The 17,371-nt window shown below is 39.5% G+C and overlaps 1 protein-coding gene across 3 annotated transcripts in view; it reads left to right on the forward strand.

Moving 5' to 3' along the window:
- Positions 1-1,224: 1,224 nt before the first annotated feature.
- NPHP3 (nephrocystin 3) overlaps positions 1,225-17,371 on the forward strand; it is a gene marked incomplete at its 5' end in the record, with an annotated part of 50,246 nt that continues 34,099 nt past the window's right edge. For all 3 annotated transcript variants that reach the window (XM_082839222.1, XM_082839223.1, XM_082839224.1), the window contains 9 exons: positions 1,225-1,617; positions 3,712-3,837; positions 4,413-4,563; positions 6,278-6,430; positions 7,811-7,944; positions 9,353-9,513; positions 11,754-11,910; positions 14,702-14,776; positions 16,097-16,270. In XM_082839222.1, coding sequence (XP_082695348.1) covers positions 1,225-1,617; positions 3,712-3,837; positions 4,413-4,563; positions 6,278-6,430; positions 7,811-7,944; positions 9,353-9,513; positions 11,754-11,910; positions 14,702-14,776; positions 16,097-16,270 — 1,524 coding nt within the window. The remainder of the gene's footprint in view (positions 1,618-3,711; positions 3,838-4,412; positions 4,564-6,277; positions 6,431-7,810; positions 7,945-9,352; positions 9,514-11,753; positions 11,911-14,701; positions 14,777-16,096; positions 16,271-17,371) is intronic.

Below are 17,371 nucleotides of genomic sequence, written 5' to 3' on the forward strand. Positions count from 1 at the left end.
TGCTTTGGCTGAAGAAAGCTGATGACTGTCTGGTATGGGGGTACAAAGTCCCAGCCCCCCACCCCAATTTAGAACAACTCTGCAGAGCTATCCCAGGATCAGAACTCCCTGTAGATTGGCTAAGGTCTCTGTCGAGGCTGCAGCAAAGCTCAGCTTCTCCCGCTGACCAATTTTGCTTCTTTCTCTTCCTTTCTACAGGTGTTGATCCCAAGGACACTCCCAAATAAACATCTTGCATGGTTATCTCCATTTCAGAATCTGTTTCCCAGGAAACCTGACCTGTAACACCTGTAGATCAGATATGGACCCCACCAGTAAGTCAACTAGCATGAATTATCTTGGGTCTGTCCAAGTGGGACCCTGTAGGGAGGAATAAACATCAGTGGACAGGATCCTTAAAGTATCACTGAATTCCTTACAGCTGGGGAAGCAATGAGCACCAGCTGGAATATAGCTGCACCAGCCCAGGTCAAGAAAACTGAAGATTAAAGATTTCCAGTTATGAGGGGGAGAGAGTCTTTGAAGAACTTACAAAACTATCTCTGAGAAGAGCCAGTTTTAACCATTTGCCAAGTCCAAAGAGCACAAACATCCAGTTCACAGCAGTGTCAATCAAATAAAGCCTTTCCCTCCCCTCTCCTGTCCTCCTTCCCAGGGCTCCAAACCTGGAGAGGTTAGAAACCCGGCGGAGGGGCAAGAACACAAGGTACCATAAGAGAGAAGACGCCAACCCCACACTTTTCTTGACTTAAAAGTTTAAAACTGTTTTCCCATCTCTCTCCATTTTTCATGATATCCCTCAAATACTGTCATAGTCTATCCTTTCCTTTACTTGGTGAGATGCCCCATATTCCTGTGAAGTGTTGTCTGCAGTGTCCCTTGTTGCAAAAAGTCAAAACCTCACCTTGTCCGTAGGCCCTGACGTAGCGCTGTGTTGGAACTGCGCAACCGCCAAGCTGCTCACTCCGCCCCGCGCGCTCCGCTCTCACTCCCAGCCCAGCCCTGCTGCCCCGCCCCATCCGTTCCGCTCCTCTGGCCCCGCCTAGCCACCCTGCCCCGCCCCGTACTACCCGGCTGCCCCGCCCCATCCCTGTCATCCGCCCACTAGCCCTCCCCTTCTCGATGCGCTCGCCCCACCCCTTCCTGCTGTCCCGCCCCGTCTCACTCGTCTGGTCCCGCCCCCTCCTAGTAACCTGGTGGCAAGGAGCGGCGGCCGCCGGCGCCATGGGGACTGCCTCGTCGCTCGTGAGCCCCGCCGGCGGGGAGGTGATCGAGGACACGTACGGGGCGGGCGGCGGCGAGGCCTGCGAGATCCCGGTGGAGGTGAAGCCCAAGGCCCGACTGCTGCGCAGCTCGTTCCGCCGGGGCGCGGGGGCGGGGGCGGGGGCCGGGCCGGGTTCGCTGCCCCGCGGGGCGGGCGGCGGCGGGCTGCTGGGGGCCAGCTTCAAGTCCACTGGCTCGTCGGTGCCCGAGCTGGAGTACGCGGCGGCCGAGTACGAGCGGCTGAAAAAGGAGTACGAGATCTTCCGGGTCAGCAAGAACCAGGAGTTGTTATCCATGGGCCGCCGCGAGGCCAAGCTGGACACGGAGAACAAGCGGCTGCGGGCAGAGCTGCAGGTAACGCCGGGCCCGGGCGCTCACCGGAGACGGCCGCGACACCCGGGAAACTGAGCCCCGGGGCCGCCTGCCCACCGCCCCGCAGCCTCTTGGCCGCATTGCCAGTTGGACCCCTGGACGCCTGACTGCTCTGCATTTTAATTTGAGGGGACGTACTGTCTTGGGGTCTAAACTGATTCCTTAACTAACCGCCCCCCCCTTTTCTATTTCTGGTCCATTCATTCAGATGCCTTGAAGCAATTAGCCTGAAAGTGTCCTGAAGCAACAAATGCTAATCTCCAGAGAAGTAGGTCCACACGGGGCACACATATACACCAAAGACTTTGGTGACATCTGTTGAGGAAACTCATCAAACCCTTCCTAGGAGTTTTTAACCACGCCTCGCCCTCCCACCCCTCCACCCCCCCCACACAAATTTACATACCTCGGAGGTGGGGCTTCTGTCTCAGTTTCTTTCTTTTTAAAATTTTTTTAAAATTAATTTTATTTATTCTTTTAAATATATTTTTAAATTTATTTATTCTTGTTTTTTTGGCTGCGTTGGGCCTTTCTTGCTAAGAGCGGGCTTTCTCTAGTCAGAGGCAAGGGTGGGGGCTACTGTTCATCACCGTGCGCAGGCTTCTCACTGCCGTGGCTGCTCTTGTGAAGCATGGGCTCTAGGCACGCGGGCTTCAGTAGTTGTGCCACACAGGCTTCAGTAGTTGTGGCACACGGGCTTAGTTGTTCCGCAGCAGGTGGGATCTTCCTGGACCAGGGCTTGAACCCGTGTCCCCTGCACTGGCAGGTGGATTCTTAACCACTGCACCACCAGGAAGCCCCTATTTTTGTTTCTTTGTGAAGTTCCATAGCTGTTGGATTTCAGTGATCTTGAAGTGAATTTTTCTGGCAGCCCCTGATTTTCACCACCTTAACTGCTGTGGTTGAAAATGTTCCCTAGGTATAGTCAAATTTCCTTAATCCACTTGATTAAATTACTCTAAAAACAATTATTACATGCCCTTCCTGTAATAGATCTATTTTAACTGATTATTAGGAAAGTTATTTTTTTGTGAGCAAAGGCGTGAGATTTTGTGTCATCAGTTTGGGGCCCCTCTGAGGGTTGTAGTTTGTTTACTCTATTTTTCTTTACTATGGAAGAGACTTCTGGACAGCCCAAGTGTTCCTGAGCTCATTACAGGAGGAATAGAATAAATACCTCAGACCTGATTTTTCTAGAAGGAAGAAGCCTTCTTCCTTCTAGACTAGTCCTAGTCAATCCCTCTCCACCCCTACCCCACTCCCATTAGCTGTTGTCTAATTAGCACTGTTATCTGAGAATACATAAGCAGTTTTATCTGTTGTCTTACAGATTTTCCTATTGGGCAGTCTTAATGCACTTGCATATATGAAGTGGACTTATGCATTTCAGATATCTGATTTCATGCATCCAAGCCATTGTCTTGGATTCACTGCATATTGCAAAAGACTGAGGTGGAGGTAGAAAAGAAAGCCAGACCAACCAGCGTAGAGTGCACTAAGTGTTGACAAATGTCACAGTCCCAGGTTATTTCCTGTTACCAATCCTGATTCCTTATGTAACCCTTTTGATTCCTTTCTCACATATCTAGACATTTTTTAAAAACCTTCTGTATTTATTTAATCCATTCAGTCAGACATTTACTGGAAGCCTGTCGTGTATCAGGCACTGCTAGTGCTTGGGGCTAGCAAGAGGAGTAAGACATGGAGCCAAGGAGTGCACAGTCTCACAGAAGTAATTATCCTTCAGGTTAAGCCTTACAAGTTGTACTTTTTGTTCTCTTAAAGATGGGAAAGCTGAGGTGTAGTGAAGATTAAGAACTAGTGCAGTATTTCAAAGAAAAAGCATTAAATTCTGTTGAAAGCTTAATGTCAAATATCTTCATTTATAGTTCAAGCATATTTGCGGTTTTTTTTTCCATTATGTGTTTGAATAGAATGGCAATATGCAGTTCTTGATAACTGGTGAAAAAGTAAGTAGATTGTTAAAATTCTAAGATATTTAATATGTATATAAGATAATGTAAAATTTGGGAGGCATGCTATTTTTGTTATAAATAACGAGGTAAATTATTCCAGGCACTTCAGAAAACTTACCAGAAGATACTTCGGGAAAAGGAAAGTGCTTTAGAAGCAAAATATCAAGCAATGGAGAGAGCAGCTACATTTGAACATGACAGAGATAAAGTTAAGAGGCAATTTAAGGTAAATTTCATACATCTTTATCCCCAAAGTGATATGGAATAAAAGCAGTATATTTTAAAAGTTCATATAATACTGCGATGAATAGCCAGAAGTAAATGATGTAGGAGCCATGAAAGTTATAAGAACTAAACTAAAGCACTTTTTACATTTTTGAGTTGGACGAGGTAAACTTAAGGTAGTTTCAAACAAAAGGTATAAAAGTGAACATTTTAATAGGGATCTGGGGGGGAGCGGGAAAGGAAAGTGTTTCTATTAGGGGAAAGCATTTAGAATGTTTGGGGATGTTTTCTATGGATAAGCATTACTGGCGTTAAATGGGAGGGGGACAAATTTGCTAAACCTCAGGTAGCACACAAGGCAGCTCCACACTACAGACACACATCCTGCTGGAATTCCAGTGGGTTCCAGTTACAAAACAGTGATGTAGAGGTACTCAGATTATTCATCCTACAAAAGGGGAGATCAAGGACCAAATGAATATTGATTTTGTGAAAGAAAGAATTTTCTCTTAAAAGTTGATGATACAATTTTTGATTATGGAAAACGGTTTCAAAATTAAAATCCTTCTTTTAAAGATTTTTAGGGAGACCAAGGAAAATGAAATTCAGGATTTATTGAGGGCCAAGCGAGAGTTGGAGAGTAAACTTCAGAGGCTACAGGTTCAGGGGATCCATGTATTTGATCCTGGAGAGTCTGATTCAGATGACAACTGTACAGATGTTACTGGTAAATTTATTTCCTATATATAATATTTTGAGATTTCAATATAGATATAATGATTATAGAGCCAACTTTGAATCCTTTTACTTATAAGTAATTGCTGTTACAAATAGAGTTGCACTTTCTCTTTCTCAGTTGTTATGACAGCTCTTTTCTATGAAGTCCATGATGTAGAGGCTGAGGTTCCTTCTCTCTCATTGTTCTACCAACCTTAACCCATAGCTTTTCTCTCTCTGGTCTAAGCCCCTCTAAGTCCCAACATCACATCTACAATTTAGCCAGGAGGAGGGAGGGAATACCTTACTTTCCTTGAAAGCACAATCTGAAAGATATACAGATTACTCCTACTCAAACCCCATTGGCCAGAACTCTACCTAGGAAGATGGGAAAGTGTAATCATTAGCGGGAGAGCCATGTATCCACATAAAATTTGGGGTTGTGTCACTAAAGGAAGAAGGGAAGAATGGATGTTGGAGGACAGTTGTCTGTCACATTATTTTTCCACATAATTGATATATTCTTTACAACTATCAGAATATCTGCATAATATTTCACTGAGTGGTTTCCAATGCAGTTTTGTGAAATACTTTTAAAGTTTTTGTTTTACAATTAAACATAGAAAGTGTTTTTTCTAGAAATAAAGAAAAACTTGGAATCATAGACTGAAAGGGTCCACTGTGTTCCAAGGAAATAATAATGAAGTGTGATTGATTTTGAGAAATATTCTATTTTAAATGCGGTGGAAAAATGCAGTCACTCTACCATTTATTAAAAAAACTATAATTATATTCTTACAAACTGATGTATTTTGGAGTGAAATATGGCAACTAGCATCCTGGGACTTTTATTACTAACTTTTGAGAAAAAAAAGTGAAGTGATTCTTAATGGCATTAGTCCTCGTGATTATTTCAGTATTGACATATGTTAAAATGTACAGGGTTTCAAAACTATTATATTCTAATTCTCTTAGCAAGTTAATAAAAACGAGTTAATATTTCCTCATAGGTCTTTCTTCCTATTTCGATATAAACATGAAGAAGGAATGCTTGAGGGAATGTCACTCATTATTTGTCACCCACAAATAATAATCTCAGTTTTGCCAGAGATTTAGCCCAAATACCAGTTTACTTACGTTTAGTCAAGGATGCCATGAATTATTATTTATTAAAAAAAAATCAACGTGTTCATAAGTACCTATTGATTCAGACAATTTTTTTTGCTCTGAGAGGTTAAGGAAAATGTGCTCTTTACATCCTTAGCTTACATCCTAATGAATTACCAATATTAATTACTGGTGTGCCAGTAATAGTCTTCCTTTGAAATTCTTTCCTTCACATTTTACACTGATACCTAAATCATATAGTTAGGAATGTTTTTTAGAATTTTTTTGTTGGGGGGTGTTTTTAACTCCTCTCTGTTATTATAATTCTTTTGGTTATTGTATTCCTAATTTCTTTTCATCTTTCTCTTTTTAATCCCCTTTTTAAGTTTGAGGTGATAACCAGAATTATGTTAACCACCACCTTAGAACTTGCCAGAAGTTGGTGGCAAAGTACTTTCAAAATCATTGTTTTGATTTCAAAATCAAACTTTGAATATCTGTTGTATTTATAATATTGTTGTATTTTTTGCATTAGAAATCCATTGAATATATATGATAAGTTTTTGAAATTCCAATATAGATTGGTTTTCATCAGATGAAATCTCTTGCTTTTACAGCTGCTGGACCCCAGTGCGAGTATTGGACTGGTGGAGCCTTGGGAAGTGAGCCCTCCATAGGGAGTATGATTCAGCTTCAGCAGTCTTTCCGGGGCCCTGAGTTTGCCCTTAGTTCTATAGATATAGAAGGACCCTTTGCTAACGTCAACAGAGGTAACACACGCCATTTGCCAATTACCTTGGTTAATGGTAGTGACTGTTTGTGTACTATAATCTTATGCTGGGAAAACTGCCATCAGCAGAGCATGAGACTTGTGTTCTGGGTGTCTTCCACTGTCAAACCATCATGTACTGGTGCTTGTCACTGACCAGGAATGATGAAGTTACATAATTCACATCAGGATCAGTTGGTGCCTCCCGGCCAGACTGGCCAATAGGTTCTAATAACTGAATTTCTGGTCTGAGTTCTCGGATATTTTAGTTGAGCGGTGAGAGCCTAATGTAGATTAACGGAAAAACAGTAGTGTTTAGTCTTCCCTCTGCATCTTTGATGGTGTTGAAGGTTAGAGAAGTTGTGGAGTAGAGTACAAAACTTCAGTTATATAATATAGTATTCTTATTCATTATCTTTTATATAATTTGGTATCGAAAACAGCTCTTAAGATCTGTTCAGAATTTCAATACCACCTCAGATCTGAAATGTTATAAGTAGCTCCACTCTTTTCTTAAAACTTTGAAATATAGGGACTTCCCTGGTGGCACAGTGGTTGGGAGTCCACCTGCCAATGCAGGGGACACAGGTTTAAGCCCTGGTCCAGGAGGATCCCACCTGCTGTGGAGCAACTAAAGCCAGGGCTGCTGAGCCTGTGCTCTAGAGCCCGTGAGCCACAACTACTGAGCCCACGTGCTACAACTACTGAGGCCCATGCGCCTGGAGCCCGTGCTCCACGACAGAGACAGGCCACTGCAGTGAGAAGCCCATGCACCACAACAAGGAGTGACCCCTGCTCACTGCGACTAGAGAGAGCCTTGCATAGTGGCCAAGACCCAATGCAGCCAAAGATAAATAAATGAATAAATAAAATTTTTTAAAAACCTGAAATTATTTATCTATTAGCAAAATGAAAATTATTTTTTTAATTATGCATTTTGAATTAGTCAAATATGTCTTAAAATATTCATTCTCACTAACTATCTTTTGGTTATTTTTTGTACCGTTCTTGAACTTTCTTTTTGACTCAATGTATTTCAAAAATAATAAGTAGATAAAACTATAGGCCAGCCTGGGAATGTAGGCTCTCCTCAAGTAGCAAACTAATTGAACAGCCCATGTTGCCTAGTTCCCTGACATTTGACTGGAGCCACGGGTACCCCAGCAAAGACCACTGGTGACATTGATTGCTTTATGCCCCAGGATAGAATTTGAGGTTAGAGAACTGATTGCCTTCTGATACCTTATTCTAGAAGCTTTGTCGGTATTACAAGTGAGATCAGATGATGCCTGTTGTTTTCTTTCAGACTTTTGGGGAATCATCTTGTCAAATGTTTTCTAGTAATTATTTTTCGGGAACTTATGAGAAATTTTATTTTCAGATGACTGGGATATTGCTGTAGCTAGTTTATTACAAGTTACCCCCTTGTTTTCACATTCTCTGTGGAGTAACACTGTCAGATGTTACCTCATTTATACAGATGAAACCCAGCCCGAAATGGATCTTTTCCTTAAGGTGAGGGCATTTATAAATTCTGTATTCACTGATTTAAAATAAAGTTAATATTGTGTCCTGGTTATGATACTACTGATTGCCTGAACCAAGTAGTTTACTACCCACTAGATTATGTCTTAAAGAGTAGGAAGCATCTTGGGCTTTTCTTAAGAAAACGTCTTACTCAGTATTATCAGTATATTCAAATTAAGGCCTTAGAACTTTATGCTTTTGAAAACTTCATTACACGTTCTCCACAGTGTTTACGGCCCTTACTGATGGTGCCTGCTATAGTTAATACCTGCCAGCTCTATTCTTGAATCTGTTTCAGATTATGTCAAAATTTAATCCTTGTCATGGTTTTAAATTTTTCAAGGCAGCCATTGGGGTTAATCTAAGGCAGGGGTCAGCAAACTACAGCCTGTGGGCCAAATCTGGCCTGCAGTCTGTCTGTGTATGACCTAGAGCTAAGATTGCTTTTTACAGTTTTAAACGGTTGAAAAAAATCAAAAGAAGAAGAATATTTTGACATGAAAATTATATGAAATTCAAATTTTGGTGTCTATAAATAAAGTTATATTGGAACACAGCCACGCACAATGTATTGTCTCAGGTTGCTTCTCACTAATGGCAGAATAAATTATGATGGAGACTAAATGGACCACAAAAACCTCTGCCAGAACAGCCAAGTTCTTAAGCTGTTATTAATTTGCCATCTGGCCCTTTACAGAAAAGTTTACCAACTACTGTTCTAACTGAATTTTAAATAAATATGCATGTCACATGCTATACCTGCTATATTAACATCGTCCAGATTGTTGATTAATAAGTTCATTTAGCTTTCCTTTTTGATAATACTCAATTTTGGTAAAAAGACAAAGTATTTTGAAAACCAAAGCTTCTATTCATTGAGTATAGGCTGTTCCCAAACACATGTTGAGGGAATTACTAACTTATTGCATAATAATAATCATCATACTAAGTGCCTTAATTTGTTATAGACCAACATATTTTTATATCTGTTTGCTTTAGCGTTCTAATATATCACGGCGGACACTTTTTACTATATAAATCTATGGATTTACATTTTTCACCCTATAACAATAAACAAAAGTCATTTGTAATAATAATAATAAATAACTACCAAAGCAAAATAGTCTAATACTTTACTCCTGTTGTTTTAGGTTTATTATGAGATAAATCATTTTCTGAGCTAGGAAACAGGAAAGTTGCTAAGCTATTACTATTTTTATTTTATAGAGAAACTTGCCTTTTCTCTTAAAGATTTTCTTTAAGATGTGATCATATAATTTTTAAAGTTTTAAATCAGAGAATATCCAACATAACCTTTTTGATTTTAAGTAGTATGAAGCTGACTAGATCTTTAGTTAAATAAGCTGTGCTTTCTTATGTTTTAATTTGTTTTTAGGACTATTCACCTAAACTTAAAAGAATGTGTGAGACAATGGGATATTTTTTCCATGCTGTGTATTTTCCAATTGATATTGAAAATCAGTACCTCACTGTAAGAAAATGGGAAATTGAGAAGAGTTCATTAGTTATCTTATTCATTCATTTAACCTTACCAAGGTAAGCTGAAAATTCTATAATTTATTCTAGAAGTTAAACTCATAAATAGAAATTGAGATTACCAGATAAACTTGAAAGATAAGTTCTAATTGCATTCTTACAATCAAAAACAATCCATGATATTCAGTAAATTCTATGACTTTTAATACGTGAATAAAATAAAAAATTAAAAGTTTCGCGCTGTTAGGCTTGTTAATAGGTTATAAGATTAACATCATTAATGTAAAGATCATTTTAATCAGACGTCAGCAACCTATGGCCCTCAGGTCAAATCCAGTCAGCCACCTGTTTTTATAAATAAAGTTTTATTGGAGCCCAGGTATGGTCATTCATTTATGTATTGTCTACAGCTGCTTTCACACTACAACAGCAGAGTTGAGTATTTCAGCAGAGACTGTATGGCCCACAAAGCCCGAAATGTTTACTAGCTGACCCTTTACAGAAGAAGGTGGTGACCCCTGATTTCAATAATCAGCATTAACCTTCATTATTTTCTTTCTTCAGTTACAGATTGAGAGGCACTTGAACACTTGCATAGGTGTTAAATCATATTTTTAATTCTCTGAGGAGCTAACTACTTAAATCCAATAAAGTGAGCAGTTTTCTTATAATGTGAAATATAATCACATCAATGAATCTAGTCTGCAAATGAAGCTTTTTTTTTTTGTTACCAGTTAGATATATAGATAGAAGACAAAGTAAGATAGATAGGAGGTTAAATAAGTTAATTTTTCTTTCTATATTTTCTATCTGATTGGATTTAATCCTTCCAAAGCATTTTTCTCCTTTTATTGAGGACCAACTCTGACTTTAACTGTGTTTGGAAGTGTTTGGAGCCCTAAGCTTTATGAGAGTTCCTGCAATATAACCTATCATTGATCCTTAAGACTCTACCCGGAGACCAGGTGGCCAAGGAGCTACGTGGTCAAGGAACCTTTTCCCAAAATAAGTTTAAGGATTCCTTCAACTTGATTTCCTTTAGTTGGAGTCCTTTACCTCCCCTTCCCTCTTTTATTTTCCTGTTTTGTTTTTATATTAAGAATATATCTGGGGCTTCCCTGGTGGTGCAGTGGTTGAGAGTCCGCCTGCTGATGCAGGGGACACAGGTTTGTGCCCCGGTCCGGGAAGATCCCACGTGCCGCGGAGCGGCTAGGCCCGTGAGCCATGGCCGCTGAACCTGCGTGTCCGGAGCCTGTGCTCCGCAACGGGAGAGGCCACAACAGTGAGAGGCTCGTGTACCGCAAAAAAAAAAAAAAAAAAAAAGAATATATCCTGTTTTATTCTTTAATATCTAGGTAGTATTTTATCTTAGGTGATAGTATATGTCACTTGTTGTTTTTCTCTTGTTAATGCTTTAATCCTTAAAACCATGTTGTTTTTTCTTTTTGTTTTCTTCTTTTTGCTTTTTTTCTCTGTTTCGTATTGGGGCTGGTATTTTAGTTTTTTACGCAAATTCTGAATCATATAATGGCTTTCCCCTGTATACACACAGTAATTTGCCTTTCTAGACAAACTTTCATTTAATGCTTTTTAGAAAGGGGAATTGTTTAGTTTTCCTTGTGGTGTAGAAAACACTAGTAGGTTATTTGAAGATTTTTCTGGAATTTAAATAGGAATAGTACAAACTGTAGTTACAGTACATTGAGCATAGTTAGAATTTTTTTTTAACCTTTACCACAGTCAAGATTTTAATAGCTATCTAACCTTCCCCATCTGCCTCTGGATCTTTCTTACAGTGTATCTGGGGTATAAGGATTCAGATCATTTATTGAATGAGTAGAGGCTAAAGGATTAGAAAAGAGAAAAATCTTGAAACCTTGAGGCTGATGATTTTTGTGTTTTAACTTGAAATTATATAATTGTGAATAGAATTAGGTTTTCCATTTATTTGCAAAGTCTCATGAGCATGGACCATTATTTTGAGCAATGTTTAACAGTATTTTTGAGAAGTTTTTTTAAATTAGATTTTAAAAAATTAAAATTATGTATGCTTTAAAATTTAATTTATTGTACCTACTCTCATAGTCTGCTAGTGAATATATTATACTTTAATATTGACACTAAGCTAGAACAGAGCTATAAAAACAACCATTTGTGGAAAGTTTCGCTTATTCTGCAGCGGGGCCTTTTCTGGCCACTTGTCATTGTAGTAAATCCCCCTTCTTGGCACTTAGGTTAATTGACTAACTGTGTGCTGCTACAGTGCAGCATAGCACAAGAAATACTGATTTCCAATCTAGCCTGTTATTGGAAGACTGTGAAGAAGCTTTTCTGAAAAACCCTGAAGGCAAACCACGATTAATTTATCATCGTTTGGAAGATGGGAAAGTCAGTTCTGACTCTGTCCAGCACCTGATTGATCAAGTTTCTAACCTGAACAAGACCAACAAAGCCAAGGTAAAATTCATAGGTTTTTTTTAAGAACATACTTGGCAGAGAGAGGCGCTGGCGTGTTTGGGGAGAGGAAGGAAGCCAGCGGGGCTGGAGCAGAACGAGTGAGGGGACATAAGTAGGAGCGGTCATCGGGGCCGATGCTGAAGAACCTTGTTTTTTTTACTTAGAGTGAGGTGGGGAGCCATTGAAGGATTTAACCAAAGAGGAAGAATTGACTGTGTTGAGAATCGATTGTGGTTTGGAGGGAAGGTAGTGGGATAGGGCAGAGGTGGAGAGCTGTTGCCGTCATCCAAATGAGAGATGCTGGTGGCTTAGACCAGGGTGGTGGTAGAGGATGTGATAAAAAGCAGTAGGGGGCTTCCCGGGTGGCACACTGGTTGAGAGTCCGCCTGCTGATGCAGGGGACACGGGTTCGTGCCCCAGTTCGGGAAGATCCCACATGCCACGGAGCGGCTGGGCCCGTGAGCCATGGCCGCTGAGCCTGCGCGTCCGGAGCCTGTGCTCCGCAACGGGAGAGGCCACAACAGTGAGAGGCCCGCGTATCGCAAAAAAAATAAAAAATAAAGCAGTAGAATTCTGGATAAATTTTGACAGAGCCAATAGATTTCCTAACAGATTAGTTGTGGACTATGAGAGAAAGAGAGGCATCAACAGCAATATGTGCCTCAAAAGTGTATGATCTGTAGTGGATAAATCAGAATCTCTACTGTGCTTTTTTCCCAAGCACAGAGTCCTTCTATCTGTTATTGACCAAGGATTAGTGTAAGGAGGAGCCTTTTCATGGTAACCTTTCCTGAAAGCATTGGGAAAAGCCAAAAACTGATGATGAGTAGAAGGATTTGATCATCCCTAGATGCGTGGTAGGATATATTTTAGAATAGAGATTACAGGCTTTGCATTACTAACTTGGTAAATGTTTAATGTAAATGTTTATAGTAAATGTTTATAGTTAGTGTTAAGAATACAATCAAAAACAACCCTAGGATTTTGACGAAGTTTCTGTTTCTCTATGCCTAGCCAGAAAATAAGATCAAATATGAATACAGGCATTTTTCTTGAGGCCAGCATAACATAGTGAAGAGTCTAAGACAAGAGTACTTTTTTTTACAGTTAATCTCCAGAGCCATTTCATTCTTTGTTTGAATTATTTTAGTACCAGCCTAGTTCACTAGGTGCCATGACGAAAGATATTAATCTTTATCTTTTTTCTATTTATTCTATAAATATTGCTTTTAAAAATTAGTATACTAGCGGATGAATTTTTTTATATAGGAGTCAAATAAGATCCCTCTACTATGATTATAAATTTAAATGTAGGATAAACTTCTTTGCTTTGTTGGCATAAAGATGGATTTTGCAGGTTATGTGTATTGAATGGTACAGAATACATAAGATGAAATTAAAGTAGCTGTTTAACTCATGTGTGTGTGTCAATGTGTTGGCATGCATACGTGTGTATACACATGTGTACGTGTGTATATGTGTATATGTGTGTGTGTTTACAAAAAAAAACATGACCTTTATTCAGGACATCAAGAGAAGGGACACTCAGCAGAGTGATTAAAACAATAAAGGCTGGTGTTGGGCTTTTCCCAGCTTTGGAATGTTCATACCCACAAAGGTGAATTGATTAGCAAGGTATCCACAAGTTCTTACCTGAAGAAGAAGTGTGAGAATTCAGCCATTGGAATTTTCCTGAAAAAAGACCATTCCTTTCACCCTGAGCCAAGCCCCCCAGCCAAGCAGGGGAGGAACTGAGAGTGACAGTTGGGGCAGCGGTGGGGGGATTGCCTTGTCCTCTGTACCAGCTCCCCGACCTGTCCCCCAAGTGAAGGTCATGGAGCTTCCCTCCGCCTTGGCACATGGCTCCTCCCCCCACCACTCCTCTGGATCATTCCATAAGTAACCCACAGATTTGTTGAGCACCTACTGTGTGCCAGGCCCCAGCCCACAGGGGAAAGCAGAGGGGGTCCCATTGTCTCCCACAAATGAAAGGTTGGTTCCCTCTGACCACTACAACCTGGGACCCCAACCCTTCCATATTTCCTCAGGTTACCCTGGTTACCCTTCCGAAACAAACAGGCAGAAAGCAAGCACTATTCAGGGAGGGCTTTTATATGAACCTATGTGTTCAGGTTATTGGACAAGAAGAAAAAAATAAAAACTATTTCCCCCAAGGCTGTGAGCTAAAAAGAATCAAGCCAAACTTAGGAACATTTTCCACACTCTCTGCTCCACATGATAAAGTTTACTTCTGTTTGCATCCAAGTGCTGGCAGGGACAGAGGCTCCATGGCCTCACTATGCACCGTGGGGTCGCAGACGCTGCTACCAGGGCCCCAGCACACACCATCCCACCTATCTGGTTCCTTAACAGGTTCCTGCTGTCACATGTCAAAATGGGCAGGTGTGTGCATCATCCAGACCAAAGTGGACTTTCAGTGGTGACACCAGGTTCTGGACAGAGTTTTGGTATCACCAACTCCAGTCACTTTCTCAGATGGACACATAAGCAAAACAGAAAACATGCTTTTTGTTTTATTTGCAACATTGTTCACACTAAATCCCTTGTGAGACCTTATACGAGTTTTTTAACTTGCCTCAGTTTCCTCTTCTATGAAATGGAGAGAATAACAGTGCCTCCCTCATAGGGTTGTGAGGGTAAATGAGCTAATATATGCAAAGTACTTAGAACAGTTCCTAACATATAAGCACTCTAAAAGTGTTTACCGCCCCCTCCTCCTCCTGTTAGTCTTGTTTTTTTCTTGTTGTTAAACTTCTTTTTTTCCCCCCAGATCATTGATCACTCAGGAGATCCTGCAGAAGGAGTCTATAAAACCTATATTTATGTAGAAAAGATTATTAAACAGGTAAATGTGCATTCTCTGTAAGATTTCTGCTCAAATATCTTAAGAGTGATTTCAATAAAATTGGGTTTTCCAGAGAAAATCCCGTATTTGGTTTTTTTTGAAAACAATACCGGGGTAAAGTGCTCTCTTTTCTGGCAAGAGTCCATCTGGTGGTATTATTGTGTTATTCCCAGTACCATGTATCTGTATCTCTCAGTTGTCTCACAAACGATTTGATGTTTTAATATCCGTTAAGTATAAAATGGATTACAAAAGTGGTAGGTAAAAAGGAAGTATATGAGGGATAATGTTCACCCTATTCGACAGAGAGTCTCCTTAGATTCTGTGTGCACCTTGAGTTTTTGTATATTAGAAAAATCTGTCTTGAATTTTTCTACCACATTATCCCCCTAGCAATAGAGAGGGGTGAAAACACACCTCTAGGTGTCTGAGATCATGGATCACAGAGGTGTCTCAAACTGAAAGTTTCTATGATGTCTCAGTATTATCTTGAAACTTTATGTGAATTATATATTCTGCTTGATGTTTACCTGTCCTTTTTTACTATTAAAAATCATTTAAAATTATGTATCAGCAAGAATTCTAATAATGATAAGAAAAAGAAAAATAATTCCCTATCTTCAAGTAAAATGGGCACCAGATGTTTAGCTTGTGTTTATCCTTACCTGCTGGCCCCTCCCTCAGGGTACCAGAGACCCTATTTGAGAAGTAAGGGATTAAATTACTTTTTTAAATTAACTTGTGTTACAAGTATGCAGATTTGTTATCAGAGAAAAAGAGTGAGCCCCAAAATAAGATGAATTGAACAGAGTAAATGGCAGTAAGTGAAAATGGACATATTGACCAACTTTACCATTTGTAGGACAACATATTTTCAGTGATTAATATAAAGACTAGACATCATAGCAGAGATATTTGATATCAAGAAACCCCATCTTAGTAATTAAATGCTTGTAAAAATGTAAAGCAGCATATTTCTTAGACATTAGCACGGTCTTTAAAATTGTTCACCAGCCAAATATAACCAAAGATATTGTGTAACATTTTTCAGAAACCAGATTGCCTCTAACTTTATTTTTAATGAATGAGAGTGGTGTTTGTTTTTATTATTTTAATATTTCTTTACTTCTTTTCTTTATTTTTAAACTATTGCTTATTTTTATAGTTATAAATTGATCCCTGGAGGTACCATACAAAGGCCATAGGTTTGGGCTTGCCCTCCGAGGTAGGTGAGGGCCATGTTAGGCCTGTGTGCTGACAATACTGTACAAGGTCTTCACTTCCTTTGTTTGCTTTTGTGTGCTTGCTCTTGGTGTTCAGGACATCCTGGGCTTTGAAACTACAGACCTGGAAACTAAGGATTTGGGCAGTGAAGATTCTATTCCAGAAGAAGATGATTTTGGTGATGTTCTGTGGGACATACATGATGAACAAGAGCAAATGGAAGCTTTTCAGCAGGCTTCAAATTCAGCCCATGAGTTGGGATTTGAGAAAGTAAGCATTTGGAGTATTGTTCCAACAAAGATCAGTTACTGCTTAAAGGCTGTATCATAATTGTGGTTTCACCTAATTATAGTCAAGGTTAAGGATTGTGTTAGTATTTGCCCTCATGGCTTAATTATCCATGTTGAGACATGTGCTTAGGTTTGTATCATATGAAAGATGTGTGAGATTCAAATATACTTATGAATATCAAACATGTTTAGTTACAGATTAGGATTTATCAACTACATGTTTATTATGCTACCATTTGCAATTCACCAGACCAAGTTTAGGATACCTAGGAAACTTGATAAAAATAGGAAGGCTCTCTATTGTTCCAATTCTTGGAGGAATCAAAATATCAAACATTCAGAAAACAAAGCAGAGTAGTTAATGTAGTAGGCAGGTCAGTCCTTCAGCATCCTTAAATATCTAAGCAAATAAACAAAACTAGAAGTGCACAAAGAATCTGTGTTCAAGTTCAAAAATACTTAATAATATTTAAAAATTAATATAAGAACTAATATCTTGAAGAATATTACAGTAGCTGTCACAGCTGTATTTTTATAGGATTTTTAATGACTTTCATAATTTAGACTGTCAGTGTTTATGTCCTGGTTCCACCATTTCCTCACTATGGATTTTGATCAAGTTACTTAGCTCTAAACTTTGACTTTCTTGTCTGTAAAATGAGGATAATTAATAACACCTATCTCACATGGTTGTTTGGGGGACTAAATCAGGTCATGCACATAAAGCACTTGGCACGGTACCTGGCATATGGTAAATGTTAAATTGTTGTCATTTTATAAGAGAGGAATTGCTATCACTATTTTATTGTATAAATGAAGGACCTAAGGTCCAGATTATAGTTTGCCTAAGAGCATACAGAGTGTAGATTGCAGATGTGAGATTTTAACCTAGGTCTTCTGGCTCCAAATCCTATGCTTTCTTCTATGGCAAGGGGTCTTAATGTGGGAAACATGGGTCTATAAATGGGCTTTAGTTGGGACCACGAACTAAATTGTTAGGATTTACAAGGTCATAAATCAATTAAGCCCTTTTCTTCTTGAGAAGTATCATTTCTATGAGAAATATTTGAATTCCTGGGGA

The sequence above is a fragment of the Leucopleurus acutus genome, assembly GCF_964270905.1.
Source record: "Leucopleurus acutus genome assembly, chromosome: 5".
Lineage (NCBI taxonomy): Eukaryota > Metazoa > Chordata > Mammalia > Artiodactyla > Delphinidae > Leucopleurus > Leucopleurus acutus.